Source organism: Capricornis sumatraensis, chromosome 13 (assembly GCF_032405125.1).
Source record: "Capricornis sumatraensis isolate serow.1 chromosome 13, serow.2, whole genome shotgun sequence".
NCBI lineage: Eukaryota > Metazoa > Chordata > Mammalia > Artiodactyla > Bovidae > Capricornis > Capricornis sumatraensis.
The window spans coordinates 27,340,473-27,361,552 of NC_091081.1; the positions used below are offsets into that span (position 1 = coordinate 27,340,473).

The 21,080-nt window shown below is 38.1% G+C and overlaps 1 protein-coding gene across 2 annotated transcripts in view; it reads left to right on the forward strand.

Annotated features, from left to right (window-relative positions):
- CDK19 (cyclin dependent kinase 19) overlaps nucleotides 1-21,080 on the forward strand; it is a 167,264-nt gene that overhangs the window by 108,848 nt on the left and 37,336 nt on the right. For both annotated transcript variants that reach the window (XM_068985255.1, XM_068985257.1), the window contains exons 3-4: nucleotides 8,288-8,398; nucleotides 9,826-9,966. In XM_068985255.1, the coding sequence (XP_068841356.1) occupies nucleotides 8,288-8,398; nucleotides 9,826-9,966 (252 nt within the window). The remainder of the gene's footprint in view (nucleotides 1-8,287; nucleotides 8,399-9,825; nucleotides 9,967-21,080) is intronic.

Genomic DNA, 21,080 nt, shown 5'->3' on the forward strand with positions numbered 1-21,080 from the left:
CCATGAGGCTCAGAGGGGTTGAGCAACTTGCTTTATGTCATACAGCTATGGTCAGGGCTCAAACTCAGGTCTCTGAATTCTAAAATCTGTACTCTTTGCATTATACCTGCTATCTCACTATTAACTTTCGTGGGTGGTGATGGGGAACATTGACCTCCTAGAAGCTTACGACAAGTACCTAAGCAGTGTCAATAGAATAAAAGAAAGCAAACAATGTAGGGCTGCCTTGAGCCAGGGCTGGGGTACTGTTTTGTAGACCCCTGTTCAGAGTGTGAGTGCCACCTGCTGGAAGGTTGTAATGTTCCTGTGTGCTTGTGGAGTCCTTCTGAGAAGGTTGCCACAGGTGTGAAAGCGTCAGGTTTCAAAACGCTAATTCTTAAATTTCATTTTAGGAATGCTAGGGCATTTTGAAGTTAGGTAAATCTCCTATTTGCCATAAAGTTTGTTTCCTCTTTTATCTTCTTCTTCTTTTTTTTTTTTTTTTTGCAGAGAGGGAAGAGTTACACACTTTAAAAAAAGATGCAATCAATGAATGCTTTCTAAAATAAAGTTTTCTAAAAATAAAGATCAATGGTCAAATGAATCATACTGTTACTTATAACAGATCAAATAAGAATAAAAAATTGGAGTCACTTTGAGATAAGTGAGTTATTGAAGTATAAGAGGACCCTTTCCATTTAGATACCCTGAAAAAGGAATCTGGAAGCCCTGGGGGCATCAGAGACTTAGAGAAAAGAAGGTGAAGATGAAAGAGGAAGAAAGATGTGTGGATAAAAATATAAATGGATTCTGTAATTGTTAGTGTAGCACAAGGCTCCCCAAATGGAGTCAGAATTCTAAACAGTGCTTTAGAGAAAAAAGTTTAGGGTTATAGCTTTAGATTGTTTAGGACAGTGTATATATCGTCACTTACTTAGATGCCCGCATGGAAGGGGGATCAGATAAAGTCTTGGCATGCCCACTGCACATTCTTCATTAAGGCTCCTTTGGGATCATGTTAGTGCTCTTGTAAGTGTCTGGCACAGGAGATGTTATCACTTATATTAGTGTGGGGCTTTCACAGGAAAATCGTGCTATGCTAAACTGTTCTTTATGTGATTAAAGCATGTTTATAGTTGTATGATGTCATGTTGAACAAATATCTGTGTGACAAGAGATTAAAGTTCATTGGTAAAATCTGATATTGCCAAGAATTTGGGGAAGTACAAGTTCAAGCATCTCCTTTCTTTTATCCCTTCTCAGATCAACTGTATAAGAAGCTTAGCTTGCATGATAGTATCTTATCTTAGCAGGTAGAATTCTGGAGGGAAGGAGCTGTGTGTCTCTGTGTGTGTGTGTGTGTGTGTGTGTGTGTGTGTGTATGCATGTGTGTAAAATATAAAGGTAATGCTCATTATAGGAAACTTGTAGAAAAATAAGAAAGAAAAAATCACACATTATTCACTGTCCAGAGATAAATTATATTAATGTTGTGGTTTATTTCCTCTTTTATAAATGTATTTTATATTTTGCATATTTTATTTTTTTAATAGAAAAGCATACAAATTTTATTTGATGTTAAGCTTTGTGTGACACAGGGGCCTTCCTAGAAGTGAAAATGCCAAGAAATGGGTAGGCCTGAGACCTGATATGCCATTTTTAACAAAGAGCGATTAATTGTAGGGACGTGACAAGACAAAGGAAAGGGTTTAAGACTTTGAGGGGCTGCAGTGTGGGAAGGTAAATATATAGGGGAAACCAGTGGAAGATAAGGGCTGTCTTAGCATGGTTTGTCTGTGCTGGTCCAAAGCAGTGCCGACTTTCTGTCTTTTTCATGGTCATAAAACTTCCCTGGGAGAGGGGATTTATGGCAGTCCTCAGTTCTCAGTGTCTACTTTTAGTCAGATAAGGGAAACTCTAGGAAGGCTTCTTTCTCCATCTGTTGAACCACAGATCCCTTCACTGCAGACTCATTCTTACGCCAAAGTGTCACATTTTGGGCTGGTATGTTCTAATCCCCTTCACCTTCCCTCCGAATAAAAGATGAAATTTAGATCTGATGAAGGCAAAGAAATGGGAAATTTTGTTCCAACTTGCCTGGTTTGGGGTGGGGGGAACATACTGTTTCCCTTTCTTTAATTTTTTTTTTTTTAATGGAAGTATATTTGACCTACAACACTATCTTTGTTCCAGGTGCACACCATGGTAATTTGATACTTCTGTACGTTGCAAAATGATCACCACATAGCCTTTCTATATCACATCACAGTATTATAGCATAAGTCCTTTTTCATGTATTTTAAGACTCTTGACATATATATCTGAGACTGTGATATATGGATATACCATAATTTACTTACCAGTTTTTTCAGTATTGGCCATTTTTGTTGTTTGCTGTCTTTGTTTATTTGTTCCTTCAGTAGAGAATGCACTTGTGTGGCATTTGTAGCATATTTATTTTTTGCTGGCCTTGGAAGTAATCACTGCTTTGATCAACCTGTTTCAGTTCCTCACGTGTCTCCCTTTGTTCCCTGTTCCTTTGTATCATTTTCTTCAGGATTTTGTAGCATTTATTGCATTCACAGCCCTTTTAAGGAATACCCTCATAGTACCCTTTTGCTTTTTCAGTTCTATACTAGGTTAAATATTTCACCCTGAGCCATTAAGAGCTATGTTTCTGTTCTTTACATCAAGCCAGCACCCTTATGCTTTTGCTAAGAGTGGGTGCTAGTTGAGAGAACAATTCCTTTTTAAGCCTAAAATAAATGTAGCTTGTGGAAAGTTTGAGTCCCTAAAAGAACTATGTTAGACATAGTCTGCTGCTGCTGCTAAGTCGCTTCAGTCGTGTCCGACTCTGTGCGACCCCATAGACAGCAGCCCACCAGGCTACCCCATCCCTGGGATACTCCAGGCGAGAACACAGGAGTGGGTTGCCATTTCCTTCTCCAATGCATAAAAGTGAAAGTGAAGTCGCTCAGTCGTGTCCGACTCCTAGCGACCCCATGCACTGCAGCCTACCAGGCTTCTCCGTCCATGGGATTTTCCAGGGAAGAGTACTGGAGTGGGGTGCCATTGCCTTTTCCCAGACATAGTCTAGTCAACTTATTAAAAAGACAAAATCATTCAAAATGCCTTTTGGAAAGATAGCAACGTTTTATAATATTCCAAGCTACTTACTGGTTGATTTTTGTAAGAATCAGGTAAATTCAGTAGGTTTAATTCTTTTGACAAATATTTATTGAGTACTTACTATGTGCTCGTGACCACATTAAGCCCTAGGAATATAAAACCAGCAGAAACTTTGCCTGCTTGGAGCTTGTATGTTAATGGAGAGAGACACGCGATAAATAATATAAAATAAATAAACAGTACCTAGGTCCTCTACTCCTTAAATGAAGCCTTGGGAACAGATGTATTTCAATAGTTTTTTTTTTTTTAATTTTAGAAAGATAATGTGTGTGTGTGTGTATGTATATAATATATTACCTAATACCCAGGGGGAATTCTGATGCACCAATCAAATCTAGTAGTTTCTCTTTCATATTAAAAGTATGAGCATTCACACTCAGTTGGATTAATAAAGACTATAGCAGCTTCATGTTATTGCTAATGAGATACTTCTGTAAAATGAATATTAAAGGATAATTTTCAAAACAGATAAAATTATGACTGTGATCCAGATATAAAATGAGCTCATTTTAAAGATTTTATTTAACTTATTAAATGAAGGAACCTAGTAGATAGTATAACCCATTCAAAGAAGAATCTATGGGCTTCCCAGGTAGTGCTGGTGGTAAAGAACCTGCCTGCCAATGCAGGAGACATAAGAGATGTGGGTTCAGTCCCTGGGTGGGGAAGATCCCCTGGAGGAGGAAATGGCAACCCACTCCAGTATTCTTGCCTGGAGAATCCCATGGACAAGGAGCCTGGCAAGTTATAGTCCATAGGGTCACAAAGGCTCGGACATAACTGAAGTGACTGAGCACGCAAAGGAGAGTCTATAGGACAGACACACTTGTAGATCAGGAATATTAAAGTGATGTCCAATTTAAGGTAACTTGAGCATCTTCCACAATGGGAGAGTGAATGTAGATAAGCAAGAATTATTCTGCATTATCATCGGTTATATATAATGTGTAGAGTTGTACAATAGCTTCCATAGCATCAGAATCAGATAACCTGAAAGAATGTGCCTCTGACGCTGCATTTTTCCCATTGAAGTGTAAAAATTTTTTTTTCCTACCCGAGTTACTAGAAAACTTTTGGTTTTCTAAGCTCTCTAGAATTATACCTAAGGGATATAGACCTATATACTATGTTCAGTAGTGATAATACTTTGCAGAAAAATAAAGAAGCAGAGGGGTGGTTATAATTTTAAATAGAAGGACCAGAAAAGATCTGAGGAGAATACTGAGGATTGACAACTTTTGCCTGAGTAACTGGAATGATGGAGTTGCTATTAACTGAGGCTGGGGAAGAGCAGTCGGGGTAGAGGGCAGCGGAGGTGGAGATGATAACCTCAGTGTGACTTTCAGACGTTCAAGGAGAGATGTTGAGGCATTTTTGGTACATATACATAGCTGGACTTCAGGGAGTATGCGCTGACTAGAAATAAACGTTTGGGAGTTAATGTGTATAGGTGACATTTAAAATCTCCAGACTGGATGAGATCACTTAGAAAAGCTCCTTCTACATGCCATACCTTGTGCTGGTTCCTGGAGAGATAAATTTAAAATTGTCTTTGCCCTCAAGGAGCTTATGGTCTACCAGGGGAGGCAGATGTGAAGTGAAAACAGTATAAAAGTATATCAATACAACTGTACATCAAGTACACAGGATTCGGTAAAGTCATATCTGAGTCATCCTAAACTCCATCACCCTCACAGTCGCTTGTTCAGCGGCCCAGCCGTCAGACACGCACAGAAGAAGGTCACAGCGTGGTACCTTTTCTATCGGCTGGCTTCTCCCCTAACCCACTGCACCCAGCATGTTTCTAGTGATCCTGGAGAACCTCACTGGGGACACTTCTGCATGGCCTGCAAGCCTCCTCATTATGTGGCCTTTGCCTTACTGGTTGCTTTAATTCCTCAGTTCTGTCCCTAGTGACAGAGAGGATCAGTTTTGTATTTTTTTTTATTACTGTATAGCTGACGTACAATATTATATAGGTTACCAGTGTACAGTATAGTGATTCACAATTTTAAAAGGTTATACTCCATTTATAGTCATTATACATTTTTGGCTGCATCCTCTGTGTTGTACAGTACCTCCTTGTAGCTCATTTTGCACCTAGTAATTTGTGCCTCTTAATCCCGTATCCCTATATTGACCGCCCCCCTCCATTGGCTACCACTAGTTTGTTCTCTTTACCTGTGAGTCTGCTTCTTTTTGTTATGTTCACTAGTTTGTTGTATTTTTTAGATTCCACATGTAAGTGATGCATACAGTATTTGTCTTTCTCTGACTTATTTCACTTAGCATAATGCCCTGCAAGTCCATCCACGTTGCTGCAAATGGCAAAATTTCCTTCTTTTTTTATGCTTGTAGTCTGTATTTTGAAACACCATTCTGATTGTTGAGTGAAAAATGAATTAGGAGAGGGAATAAAACAAACATAGTTTGCTATTTCTTACTCTCTGCTTGCCTTCACACTGATATTTAGTGATTTATAAAGACCTGTAGGGTTGGAATTCTCTGGTGGTACAGTGTTTAGGACTACACACTTTCATTGCAGTGGTTTTGGGTTCAATCCCCAGTCAGGGAACTAAGATCCCAAATACCATGTCACATTCCCCCTGCCAAAAAAAAAAAAAAGACCGGAAGGGTAGAAAAAGTATAATAGGTATGCAGAAATTGCAAGTGTATATTGCTATACAGTGCAATTTTGGGGATTAGGGGAAATTTTCTAGTAAATGCATGGTGTTGCAAACTTTACACTCTTCCCTCCTGTATTTCATAGAACAGGTAACCTGAATGGCAGTTGCTAAAAAAAAAAAAATCAAATATAAAATTACTGTAGGATCCAGCAATTCTACTTTTTGAGTATATTTTAAAAATTGAAAGCAAGGAGTCAATAGATGTTTGTACATCAGTCTTCAAGGCAGTGTTATTCATAATAACCAAGGGTGAAATCAACCCAAGTCCGTAGGATGATGGGAGGGATGAATGAATAAGTAAATGTGGTATATGCATACAATGAAATATTATTAATACATACCCTTAAAAAGAAAGGGAATTCTTTCCTACATAGATACATCCACACAACATGGATGAATCTTGAAGACACGTGAAGTGAAGGAAGCCAGACACAAAAGAACAAATACTGAACAACTGCATTTATATGAAGTACTTGGCATCATCAGATTTCTAGAGACAGAAAGCAGAACGGGAGGAGACGGGAATGGGAGATACTGTGTCATGGACAGAGCGCCAGTCTGTGATGATGAAAGGCTCTAGAGGAGGGATCGAGGGGTGGTTCTGGAACACAGTGTACTTAATGCCCCTGAGCTACACACTTAAAACTAGTTAGAATGGTAACTTTTATGTCTATTTTACCACAAAAAAGTGACCTGGAAATACCTTGGAGTTGTAAGAAAGAACCAGAAAAGTTCCTATAAGCTAATACTGTGCTGGATATTGAAAGATTTACTAGAAAGTAAAACATAAGTGCTATCTTTTGTGTAAATATTCATACTTGCTTTCATTTGCATAAATGGTTGGAAGACTCACCAAGCAACTAAAAAAAGTTCCTTCTAGGAGGGAGGCCAGCCTGTGGTCCCTGGGGGACGGAGTGGTGATGAGGCATTTCAATGTGTTTCCTTTAATGTACATTTGAGTTTTGAACTGTGTAGATGTATTAGATGTATTACCTATTCCAAATAATGTTTAAACATGGAACTTAAGGTGGAGTCACTGTAGAGAGATCAGTAATTTGTAGTCACAAAAAAGCCTAATTTTTTAGAGGTGTTGATTAAATACTGCTACATGTGACATGCCCTCTCCCAGACAGGTGGAGTCCAGAGTTCAGGGGTCTGTGCCAGTGTTTGGTGTTTTGGGAGCTTGGTTTAGGTGCAGAAGTGAGTTTTACCTTTCCTTCCCCGGCAGGCAGGAAAGAGGACATATTATGGATAGACATTTAATAAAGTCCAACCCTCTAATCTAATATTTTTCTCTGCCTCGTTGATCTGTTTGTATGTCTGTCTTTCCTTCTGCATTGTGGGAACAGATGACAAGGACTTTATCTGAACTGGAAAAAGCATGGACTTTGGAATCAGGCAGAACTATTTAAATCCAAACCTCTTCTCTTTCTAATGTTTGACTTTGGTCAAGTTACTTTTTAACACTGAACCCGAGCTTCTGTGTGCATCGTAGGGTTGTTGGAAGGATTAAGTGAGAGAGAAAACAGGTACATACAATCACCTTGCACATAGAAATTATTCAGTGCGAGCTTTGTCCCCTCTTCCTTTGTGTATTTTCCATGGAACTTTACATTTAAAAGGCATTTGAAGTATTTAACAAATTGACTGTGTTTATACCTATTAAGTCTGAACCCTGGTTAAGGACGGTGTGAGGCGGGCATATTTAGAAGGCTTCCACCTTGAGCAGCTAATGTTATTGTTGCTAAATATTTTATCAAGCAACTGCCTGTTATGGGCCAAGAACTAAGTTTTCACTTGCTGATATGGTCTATCTTTCCTTCTTATTATCAGAGTCCAGCTTGAAGCTTCTGCTTTGTGAAAGGTCTAGTCTTTTCTCTGTTTATAGGGCCTCTTTTCTATACCAGTTTTATCAGTGGGTGTGAGACTCATTCTGTTATGCTCTCTACTCTTCTGAAAAACCTGTCTCAGGCTCTTGGCATGGGTAAGTTAGCTAGGGATTGATAAACATCTTTCCGCCTTTTGTCAAATTGAGCACATACTATGTTGGAGTGGATATAAACAGTATTCCTGCTTCCCTAGAAGCCTTTCCTCTAGTTAAAAAAAAAAAAAAATTACACACATGCCAAAATACACTTCATTATTTAGCAATATGGTATTATTTTTGTTTACTATTTTACATCTTACCATGTAAAAGGGTCCCGTTTTCCAAACATACATATTACAGAGAAAGGATTGGAAAGAGATGTACCAATATGTGGACAGAGTTTATCTCTAAGTTATGGTATTTGGGTGGTGTGGTTTTTTTTTTTTTTTTTAAACACTAGTTATCTGGATGGTCTAAATTTTCAAAAATTTCATTTTGAAGTTATGGGAAGTGCGTTATTCTCTGCTAACAGAATAGTGACCCTTCTCTTCCTCTTGCCTTCCAGCTTTTGCGAGAATTGAAGCACCCTAATGTGATCGCCCTGCAGAAGGTGTTCCTTTCGCACAGTGACAGGAAGGTGTGGCTGCTGTTTGATTATGCAGAACACGATTTATGGGTAAGTCTAAACTCACTTTATTTTTAGGATAATAATTTTATATAGGTATGAAGAATAAATGTATGTGCTCCATACTGCTAATGTACAGAAAGGAAAACTTGCTCTGTTGACCACAGTTTCAAAATAAATATACTAAAGGTAAATTTTGATTTAAAAGAATTAGAGTAATAAACATGAACATCCTGTTTTATAGTATTTGTCACATTCAGAAATTTCACTTCAAAAAATGTTTCTGAGTGGGAGATTGTAGTTTTAGGTAATTAATGGCAGTTTCCTAATATGTTCTAGGGAAATTACTTTCTTTTGCACTGCACACATATTTAACTGTTCGTATTTAACAGTTATGTGCTTGTGAATAGTTTTCCTCTCTAAGTGAAGGTCCTCTCTTGCAGCATTTTGCCATTTAAAATTCACTCCACCAAACAAATATGTACAGGTCTGCAAATATTAGGGATTTTTTTTAAACAATAAATAAAAGAAGCCAAAAATTCTAATTTCACATGTTTAAAGTTAGGAATCAAGTCATTTAAACATTTTATCCCAGGAGCTCCCAAAAGTACAAAACAAATTCAAACTTGGCAGTAAGTTCAAACTTCAGATAATTAAATTTTGATTCAATAGAATGTGGTTTGTCATTTATATAAATTATAACTCTTTTCAAGAATAACTTTAACAGACTAATAGGCCTTGAAAGAAATTTCCTTATAGCAGATATTGACAAGAACCTCTTCTGTCACGGATATCTAGTACCCATGTTGGCATGTTTTGGGCAAATGTTGGATGGAGATGGAGGTGGATGTGGGAGTGCAGGGGGCAGGTGGAATTTCTTCCCCTCCCACAGTATAACATGTGTACATACAAATTTGGATATGATGATCCAGTTTATATTTATTTCAGTGCAATTGAATTCCCCATTTTTCTCTTCCTGCTTGTGTCTAGTGACTGCTATTTACTATTGACTACTCAGACTATATCCTAATTTCATTATGTGACAAAAGAAGGTGGAACTTTCCAATAATTCTGATATATATGCAGTCAGTAATGTTACCCAAATGCACTAAGTACTAACTTTATTTTATAGAACAGTAAAGATTTACAGAGTTTTTTTCCCCTTTTCCTTCTGTCAGTAGAGAATATAATTAATGCTATTTTAAGGCAGGTTTTAAATTATAAACCCTTTTTACTTCTTGGTTTTACTTAATGCAGACCTTAATGGTTTCAGTAAGTCATCATAACAACCACATTATTAATGTCACATTCACCTTCAATATAGATTCTGTTTTGGTTTGAGCTTATTATTTATTTTTCTTTGTGTCATTATTGGCCTTTAATAAGTAATCTTAAAACGTACTTATTGCAGCCTTTATTGTGTTTTGTTGACATAGGCAAAGACTATGTTATTCTAATACATATTTTCTAATTTTTAGCATATTATTAAGTTTCACCGTGCATCAAAAGCAAATAAAAAGCCCATGCAGTTGCCAAGATCTATGGTTAAATCATTACTTTACCAGATTCTTGATGGGATCCATTACCTCCATGCAAATTGGGTGCTTCACAGAGATCTGGTAAGTATGTTTCTTTTAAATTGATCAGTGTTTTGTTTTCTCCTTGTAAAAATAACTTTTCTTCTTGGTACAGTTATGATGAACATTAATTATAGAAAAATTTGAAAATGCGCGTAAGCAAAAAGAAGGAAATAAAAATCACCCATAAGGCTATGATCAAAAGAGTACCATTATTAACTTTTAGCGTATGTTCTTTCCTTGCATTTACACACAACTGTTAAGTGTCAATGTGGTTTTTAACAAATGACCTGCATAATCTTAATGAGATGGCTGTACGTAAAACAAATACCTTTTAATCCATTTTGTTTTTCATAATTTTGCTTACTGTTCGTAAAAATGTTAATAATTAAAGACTGAGTTCTTACTGTTTTCAAAGCTGAACTGAAATAATGACATTGCATTCAGTAAGTAGAATTAAGTAAATGAATAAATCTAACAGGGGAAATATACTTATTAGGCATATTAACCACAATTCAAATATTTGATTTTACTTTTTTACTCAGCACACACATAACAAAAATTTAATATCAAATTATATGTTATACATCTTTTCATTGTTATTATTTTAGTTTATGTTGATGAAATTCTTTTGTTTGTTCTTAAGAAATATGGGTGCTGAATAGCTGTAATACCCATGAGTTTATAATTGGAACTTTTATTTTGCTTAGGCTTTTGGAGATTCTAGGGATATAGTAGGGATAAATCTAGGTCGACTCAGCTCTTTTAACTGAGGGGAAGTATTTATTATAGAAAGGAATGCTACCTTATCAGTTAGGCCTAGTCTTCCGACTTGAGCGTCTCGTGATATGGCATTTAAGTTAAATTGGGGCCAAAGGACAGCACAGAGCTGCATTTACCATTTCAACAGAAGCATTTCACCTCATAATTTTAAACTGAGGTTCTCACTGCATTCCACGTATCTGCTTTACTATTACCTGTGAATCAGCATGTATGAAAATAATTCTTGGGTACATGAAGTTCTAGGTCAAACCCTCCTTCATAAATGGTTTTAGATTTTAATTTGCTACTTAATATAGCCTTGTGAGTTATATTCTTGAGGTCATATTCATGTTTGAATCATTTATCAGAATCCTTTACTGAACATTAATCTCAGCTCTTCTTTTCATAAAATTGTATATTTCTTCTAAGTAGGATGTGTCGTTAGTGTGTTAGTTGCTCAGTTATGTCCTGCTCTTTGCAACCCCATGAACTGTAGCTTTCATGAAGATTAATCTCAACTCTTTTTTCGTAAAATTTTATATTTTTTCTAAGTAAGATAGTTTGACACATTTTACTTGTGATGGCACTGCCTACATGTCCAGTAGTACTAAAACCTGGCATAGCCAGGACTCCGTTTTCTCCCACCCAAACTCGCTACTGCTTTAAGTCCTCTATCCTGGTGATGGGGACTTCCCTGGTGCCTCAGATGGTAAAGAATCTGCCCGCAATGCAGGAGACCCGGGTTGGATCCCTGGATTGGGAAGAGCCCCTGGAGAAGGAAAGGCTGCGCACTCCAGTCTTCTTGCCTGGAGAATTTCATTGACAGAGGAGCCTAGTGGGCTACAGTCCATGGGGTTGCAGAGTCAGACACACTGAGCAACTAACACTCATAGACATCCTGGTGATGGTCCAACCCTCCTTCTAGCCGAGACACTTCTTTTACCACTTGCAGACCCTTGTACTCCACATCTGGAGCCTGGCTAGTCCGGTCAGTTTCCCCGCTGAAGTCTCTCTTCCATTCATCTGCTGCTATTCCTAGTGCCTCGTTCCTAGTTCAGGCCTTTCCTTTCCTTTTCTTGTTGGATGGTGCTAGCCTCTTGTCTCCTTGTCAGCCATCCTTTTCCCTTCCAGTCCACTGTAGACCTTCAGAATAATTACTCAATCCCTGCTCAGGAACTTTGAAATAGTTCCTCACTGCTCAGAGACTAAAGCTCTCATTCCTTTTTTGGCTTCTGAGGTCTTGTCAGGTATACCTCTAGCTGCCTTTAAAATTTTTCTCCTATATCCCTATAATCTCTCACATACAGTATACTATTGAACTACTGATTATTCCTTAGATCCTCCTGAGATTTCCTGCCTCAGTGGCATTTATTTCTCTTGTCTCCTGTCTCCATGTATTCAGATATTACCTGTTTTTCAGAACTTGCACAAATGTTAAACTTATACTCATATCCATCCCTACTTGGAAATAATCTGTCCTCCTTGTTGATTACTGTTGTACTTCATCTTTGCTCCTCTTCTGGCATTTGTCTGTTAGCACTATAGTAATTTATATAGATGTCTAGAAGATGTTCTAAGCCATAAAGTTATTGACAGAGTAGGGTCAGTGGTTCATTTTGGTATACTACTGTTCTGTATATAATAGATACTGAGTAAATATATTGATTATTACAGCATGTTTTTTTATTTCCTTGTATTAATACGTGCAAAGCATGGACTGGTGAGGACAGTACAAACGTGACTATATCAAGACTTTCCTAGGAATTTAGGTTGAGAGAAGAACTATAACATGTACACAGACAATTATACTACAAGACAGATGAGAGAGATTGTGATCGTGGCAATGTGAGAAGTACAGACTGAATGCCACTCAAGGTTAGAAGAGGTTCTGAATGGGGGCATAAGCGAAAGCTTCAGAGAGGTGCCGTTTAGAATTTAAGGAGAGATTTGAGAGATGAGGGTAACCTAGTGGAGTGTTGGATGTGACATTTCTGCGGGGAGAAAGCACTTGAATTATCTCAGAAAGAATATGTATTTCTGTCAGGTTCAAAAATGGATAAGCTGAATTAGGGTAGTATGAAGTCAGACTAGGAAGATATGAGTTGGAGCCTGATTGAGGAAGGCCCTAAATATCAGGCTAGGGAGTTTGTTTGTTTTTAAGTACTGAAAGTTTGTAAGCAACAGAATTAAGGGTTTTTTTTCCTGATTAAATTATTTTTCCCTATTAAAGAAGCCACCACTGATTCTTATTACCTCTTACATAGCATGGACTCTACACACACACACACATATACACATACATATACATGCAATGTATATTATAGATATATTATTGAATTATAGTTGATTTACAGTGTTAATTTCTGCTGTACAACAAAGTGATTCAGCTACACATACACTTTTTAAAAATATTCTTTTCCTTTATGGTTTATCATAGGCTATTGAATATGTTCCCTGTGCTGTAGGACCTTATTGTTTATCCATTTTACATAGAATAGCTTTCATCTGCTAACCCCAGCCTCCCATTCCATCCTTCCCCCAACCCTCTTCCCCTTGGCAACCACAAGTCTGTGCTGTATGTCTGTGAAACTGTTTTTGTTTCATAGTTAGGTTCATTTGTTTCATATTTTAGATTCTCCATACAAGGGATATAATGCCGTATTTGTCTTTCTCTTTCTGACTTAATTCCGCTTAGTGTGATAGCCTCTAGTCACATCCTTGTTGCTGCAGATGGCATTGGTGTTTGCTTTTTCATGGCCGAGTGATACTCCATTGTATCTGTGTACCACATCTTATTTATCTGTTCATCTTGTCAGTGGGCTTTTAGGTTGTTTCCGCGTCTCGGCTGTTGTGAATATTGGTGCTATGAACATAGGTGTGCTTATATCTTTTTGAATTACAGTTTTGTCTGGATACATATCCAGGAATATATATCCAGACAAAACTATAATTTCCAGGAGTTGGATTGCTGGGTCACATGGTAACACTATTTTCAGAGTTTAAGGAATCTCCATACTGTTTTCCATAGTAACTACACCAACTCACATTCCCACCAGCAGTGTAGGAGGATTCCCTTTTCTCTGCATCCTCTTCAGCATTCGTTATTTGTAGACTTTTTTGGCCGTCTATATTAGCATGGACATAGTATTGAAGACATGTTCTGAATGTGGTTCTGACCTAGTATAACATTTGTTTATATTTTACCTGTACAGTCCCTTAGTGCCTCTACTCCTTAAATAAGTAACTCTAAAAAGATCTGAAGCTTTAAACCAGTAAGAATATAGTCTTTGATAGCCTCCTTAGTTCTTTCACTGATCTTGAGGCCTACTATCTGGACCATATTGCCATACTATCATGGTTTCGCCCAAAGATTTTCTGGAATAGATTTAAAACCATATGTTTACTTTATAGATACATTCTGCAGTAGATATAGAAATATAGAAATATGAATATGGTTAAAAGGGGTATGATGGAGACTTTTGAAAAACTTTTTTGTGTGTGAGCTTAAGGTTAGAGTTGCAGTTTTAGTCAATGAGTAGGTTTTTCAAATGCTTCATTTCCTACTACTGTAGGAAATTTGGGTTTACACTGTTAGTCACAACTGTTTCAGAGTGCATACCATCTCTAGATTTTAATTCTGTGTGAGAAACGTAGGAAATTCATACAATTAAAAGTGTTAGAGTAAATATAAAATTGCAGTGTAATAGTATATCTCAACAAATTTAAAAAGTAAATAAAAAACAGTGCTTTGAAGCACATCATCAATGAGGTTGATGTTTTTCATTGTGATTGAGTGCATAACTGGAAAAATAATTATGTCATTTGGATCCTAGAATGTGATACAGAGATAGAGAATTTCAATAAAGTCATCAAAAATGTTACTTACATTGAGAAATTGTTTTAAAAGGAAAGGAGAAAAGGAGCTAAATGTATTCAACTTAGCAAAGAGACAGTAAATAGAGACATAAGTCTATAAATATTTGGAACTTGTAAACACCAAGGGAGGAAAGATGTATTTTAATTTTACAGCAGGATATATAGCCAAGAGTAAGAAGATGAACTACAGGGTGACTCATTTTTATGACATTATTATTCTGGTAGGCTGGAAGAATGCCAGGATATAGTTTATCTCTTTATTAAAATTTTGAACTTCTTGAGAGCAAGAATCAGATCTCACTAATTTTTGTATTCCTAGTGTTGGCATAATGTTTGTACTCATAAGCTACTTGAATTGAATTTTAGCCAAGCATCTGGCAGTTGCACTTTATTCTTTAGCAAAGGTAGAGAAATGTGGGCTAAACAGTAGTATTGTTAAGTGGATTCATGGCTCCTTTGTTACAGAATCTTGCTACTGGATCAGCGGCATAAACTGAACTATAAATTAAACTCTTTTTTTTTCCCCTTCATATCTCTGTGCTTAGCAGATGATAAATGCTAGGTCTTTATTAAATGAAGGATTTGAATGAATGCTCTAGGGTTCTAACCCTAGCTCTGTCTTTTAAAAAATATGGCAGTTCCATTGCAAAATTCTAACTTGAATTTTATATGGTATTCTTCACAATAGTGGGCCAGTAGTGGGTCATTTGAAGTTCATAGGCACAAATAGCTAGTATATGGTCTGCAAACATGGTACGTGCAAGTTTTTGTGAGATCCAGTTGGAGAAAATAATTTTACATCCTGTAATCTTTTGAGTTTTATTATTAACTAACATCTACGGAACAGTTTTGGATTGGTATAAAGTTACTTCTGTTTCAGACCTAGAAAGTGAAAGTATTACTCGCTTAGTCATGTCCAACTCTTTGTGACCCCGTGGACTGAAGCCCACCGGGCTCCTCTGTCAGCTAAATTCTCCAGAGAAGAATACTGGAGTGGGTTGCCATTCCCTTCTCCAGGGGATCGTCCTGACCCAGGGATCAAACCTGGGTCTCCTGGTTTGTAGGCAGCTTCTTTATCATCTGAACTACCAGTAGGCTTGGTTATAGCCCTGAAGACTTATTTATTCTATTAGAGTCACAGTTTTCTGTAAGTTAATCATGAAAGTGACAACTCATTCCTTTTGCTGTATTCTGTTCATTACAAGTCACTAGGCATAGCCCATGTTTGTCTTCCCTGGTGGCTTGGTAGTAAAGAACCCACCTGCCAATGCAGGAGACATGGGTTCAGTCCCTAGGTCGGGAAGATTCCCTGGAGGAGGAAATACCTACTCCGGTATTCTTACCTGGGAAATCCCATGGACAGAGGAGCCCGCTCCTCTGTGGGGTTGCAAAAGAGTTGGACATGACTTGGCAGCTGAGGACACAGGCATAGCCGTATTCCACAGGAACAGCTACATGAGAGTGTGTGTACTGGGGGTGGGGATGATTGGAAACTATGTCTGAAGCTGCCTACCATAGGTCTGAGAGGCTTTTAAATGATGTTTGGATCCTGTTATTGTCCTTTTCATTTAGTTAAAATACAGTAAAGAAAATGGAAGAAGTCCCCTCCTTTCATATACAGCCTCTTCCATGTATAAAAGCTGCTTGTGTAGTAAGAATTTCAGGATAGTTCTAGTTCTAAAGAGTAATGAAACGTTATAAAGTACCAATTATTCCTTCTCTTTTCCATTCTTCAGTGATTTACTCCCAAAATTTGGTATATGTTCCTTACTCTTCCCCTCCTCATCTCTCCCCTCACTCTTTCCCCACCCTGCTATTAGATCACAAGTTTAATCCACGTAAACCTAGAGGGTGTGTGCAACTGAGATCCAGGATTTTTCACTTCGAACATACTGAGAGGTTCTTTCTTTGTTGGGCAGTCTGAGGCATATTCTTATCACTAATATTAGTACTTATTATTATGTTTGTTTTTCTTTTTCACTCATTTATGTAAAGCAATAGCAAAAATGCAAGGAAAAATTTAAGTGATGACAAAAACATTGTTTCCCAAGGTTGCTCATGCTGTTGAGTTCTACCAGCTAGCCGACAAGCAGTAAAAGGACAGCATGAAATATAGTCCTTTATCCAAAAAGAGCATTTGAAGACTCTCTAGGAACATCATTATAGGAAAGTGCTATATATGAAATCAAAGATGGCTCTTTGTTTTCTACTCAACTGGAAAAAAAGTGCTGTGCTGTTCTTTGTGAAAGTTTGATTAAAATATTAAATGCTTGGTTGTTGGAAAAGTGTCTAGAAAATCTCTCTGTGCCTCACAGCTTCTCTTTGTATCTTGTGTGACAAGGAGATGCATCAAAGTCTTTAATTTTGCCTATGCTAAACAGGGCCCAATAAGGCAAATGTTGATACTTCAAAGAAACCCTTAAAATCTTACTGTAGCCATCATTTCAGCATTTTGCAGGCATTTTGATAATGTTTTAGAATTTTAGCTTTGTTCTTATGGTATGGGAGCTTTGAGACCCTAGATTAAAAAAAAAATTATTTCTGAGATGGTTAATGTTGCTACTCAAGCCTTAGTTTATTCATTTGTGAAATGGCAGTGATAGGTGCTTTACATGGTGTTGACTTTGTAGTGTTAGCTCTGCTGCTGCTGCTGCTGCGTCGCTTCAGTTGTGTCCGACTCTGTGCGACCCCACAGACGGCAGCCCACCAGGCTCCCCCGTCCCTGGGATTCTCCAGGCAAGAGTACTGGAGTGGGTTGCCATTTCCTTCCCCAATGCATGAAAGTGGAAAGTGAAAGTGAAGTCGCTCAGTCGTGTCCGACTCTTAGCTACCGCATGGACGGCAGCCCACCAGGCTCCTCCGTCCATGGGATTTTCCAGACAAGAGTACTGGAGTGGGGTGCCATTGCCTTCTCCAGTGTTAGCTCTAGAGTTCCTGATTTTCTGAAGAAGCTTCTTCTGTACATTCTTCTGAATATCATCAGCAATCCAGTATTGCCCTTGCTTTTAACCGCTTTCTTCTCTGGAATTCCTTTAGCCAGATGCTCTTCCTAGCCCCTTCTGGTTTACAGAGTAGAGCCCTACTATAAATATGTGAAACATGGTTCTTGGTATTTAAAAAAAAGGTAGGCCATGTTTCATCTGGTTTGTATTTAAATATTGCTAATATTTTTTGCCAAGTCTTGTATTTAAGAATACAGGAAACTTGCTTAAATGAGATCAAAGTTAGTGTTTCACATAACTTTTCATCCAAACAATTCCATGTTAGTCAAATGACTATTATTTTTCATTTGATTTATTAAGAATTGTGACAGAAAGTAGTATTTATTTTAATATGATTTAATCACCCTAATTTCTTTCAGAATGCAGAGCTAACAATGAAAAAAGTTAACTGTGGTCTGTTTATTCTAACCTGTAATTTTAGGTGATTCTGGATAGTCACAGATCTTGTCACATTGAAGATTCACACTAGGGCTTTTGTGGGTGACCTTTGGTTCCTGACTAGCTCCTTAGAGCCAGTCCTCCACGGTCAGTGGCTCAGCTGCTCCTGGCGGCAGGCTGAAGGCCTTGACTGTGGTGACGTCATCTGTGTGCAGTGACTGCTGTCCTGCTCCCTCGGAACAGCGTTTGTGAAGATAGGTAAGGGAATGCTTCTCACGATACTCTGGATCCTGCCACACATACTTTACAGATGTAAGAAGGGATTATTGAAGTGTTTTCTAGATGTGGGGTTGCAATTCATTTTGGCATGTCAGTTTTTCCATCATCCATACCCATAGCCCAGTCACTGGAGTTTCCAGCAGAGTCCCGTACATCTGTCGGTTTGAGTGAGCGCGTAATGCTCTACCATCTGTTGCACAGGCAGGTGATACATACTAAGAATCACACTTCTTAGAGGGTCAGCTTCAAAGGGGACGTGGTTTCACTCACAGTGGCCTGTAAGGCCTCTTGAGCTTCAGCTCAGGGTCAAGATTCTTTTGATGATCGCTGAGTTCAGTATAGTTTTATTGCCTGCACTCAAAAACACATGATATAGAAGGTTATTTGCAAGTTAACTTCATAGTCCCTAAAAGGGTATATAGTCAAGGTATCTTCCACAGTGACAGCAATGGCAGAAACCAGTGAGGAACCGGGGCATACAGAAGGAGCCCCAGTACTTTGAGTCCTAGGTTTAAAACTGAAGAATTAATTCAGGCATACTGTTTTAGTAATTTTATTGAAGTAGAACTTGTATACAATAAAATGCACCCATTTTAATTAAAAACTGATGAATTAGGACAAATATATATACTGCCACGGGCATTCTTTATTATTTTTTTATCGAAGTATAATTGACTTGCAACACTCCATTGGTTCTAGGTACACAACATAATAATTTGATATTTCTATACGTCACAAAATGATCACAGTAAGTCAATAGCAAATTTAGGGCAGTTTTCAAAGACCAAAGTCACCATACAAAGTTGTTACAAAATTGTTGAGTGTATTTCCCGTGCTGTACCTTTCATTCCCATAACTTATTTAATTTGTAACTGGAAGTTTGTACTTCTTAATCTCCCTCACCTATTTCACTCATCCCCCCCACCCCCGACCCCTCCCCTCTGGAAACCACCTGTCTGTTCTCTGTCTTTGAGTTTGTTTTGTTATGTTTGTCCATTTGTTTTGCTTTTCATACTCCATATATAAATGCAGTCATTTTGTATTTGTCTTTGACTTTACTTCACTTAGCATAATACCTTCCAGGTTCATTGATATTGTTGGAAATGGAAGATTTTATTCTTTTTTGTGACTTGAGTAGTATTCCATGGTGTGTGCGTGTGTACACCACATCTTCTTTATCTGTGTATCAGTGGACACTTAGGTTGCTTCTATATCTTGGCTATTATAAATAATGCTGCACTGAACATAGGGGTGCAGATATCTTTCTGAATTGCTGTTTTTGTTTTTTTCTGAAAAATACCCAGGAATGGAACTGCTGGATTGTATGGTGGTTCTATTTTTAAGAAAATATGTATACTATTTACAAAAATTTGGGGGGGGGGCCCACACCAAGAGGTATATGGAATCTTAGTTTCCCCTACCAGGGATTGAACCTGCATCCCCTGCATTAGAAGAGCAGAGTCTCAACCACTGGACTGCCAGTGGAAGCTCCCACAAATTTTTATAATAATTTCTTACCCAGTTTGTAAAGGACCCAAACTAATTCCAAGTTGCATGGCTATTCACAAACCTTTTCCATTAGAAAACTGTTAGATACCAAGGAGGGCTTCCCACATGGCGCTAGTGGTAAAGAACCTGCCTCCCAATGCAGGAGACCTAAGAGACATAGGTTCACTCCCTGGGTCCAGAAGATCCCCTGGAGGAGTGCATGGCAACCCACTCTGGTATTCTTGCCTGGAGAATCCCCTGGACAGAGGAACCTGACAGGCTGCAATCCATAGAGTTGCAAGGAGTCGGACACAGCTGAAGTGACTTAGCACACATGCATGGAGATACCAAGGAAGGGCTTGATCATTTAGCTGTGAAAGATTTAAAGACCCAAGAGTAGGTGGGAACAACAGGGGTTAGCAAATGACATTTACCTCTTAAGTCACTGGCAAATTCAGGGTAGCTCTCAAAGACCAAAGTAAACTAAGGGTTTTAGTTTAATATAGCACAATAAACATTATTAAGACTATTTGCACCTGATATTATGCATTGAACAGACACAGATGCTCTCATTAGGTAGGTCACTTCCAAGCCTTCAGATCTTGACTTTGGTCGAGACTAGACTCTTGAGAGGCAACTGAGACTATGCTTCCAAATAAAATTAAACTCAGTGCATTAGTTTCCTATTACTGCTGTAACAAATTGCCACAAATTTAGTGGCTTAAGACACACAAAGTAAGAAATCCAAAATGGGTCTCACTGAACTAATAATCAAGGTGTTGGCAAGGCTTTGTTTCTTTGTGGAGACCCTAGGGAAGAATCTGCTTTCTTGCCTTTCCTGTCTTCTTGAGATCACCTGCATTCTTTGATCTTGGTTTCCTTCCTTTTAGCTTTGAAACAGCAATGGCTGGTCGAGTCCTTTTCATTGCTTCACTCTGATGCTGATTCTTCCCTGCTTTCCACATTTAAGGATTATTGTGATCCCATTGGGCTCACCTGAGCAACCTTATTCTATTTGCTACCTTAATTCCCTTTTGCCATGTGATATAACATAAGTTACAGGCTTCTGGAATTAAGACGTGGACATCTTTGGGGGTGAGGGCAGGCCACCATTCTGCCCACCACAGGCAATATCACAGCTCATTTGGGGTGTTTCATCTAGAGCAAGGGTTCAACAGCTGCTGTCAGAACTGCCCCATGCAAAGGGCCTCTTCGCCTTCTGATTTGTGAGGATGAGCCAAGAACAAGGATCATTAATTTATTCATTCTTGCTACATACCATGCAACTCTCACAAGTATTTGTTTTGGTCCCTGTGTTGTAGATGTGGGGAATACAGTGGTGTGCAGAATGAACAAGAAAGGTTGCTAAAC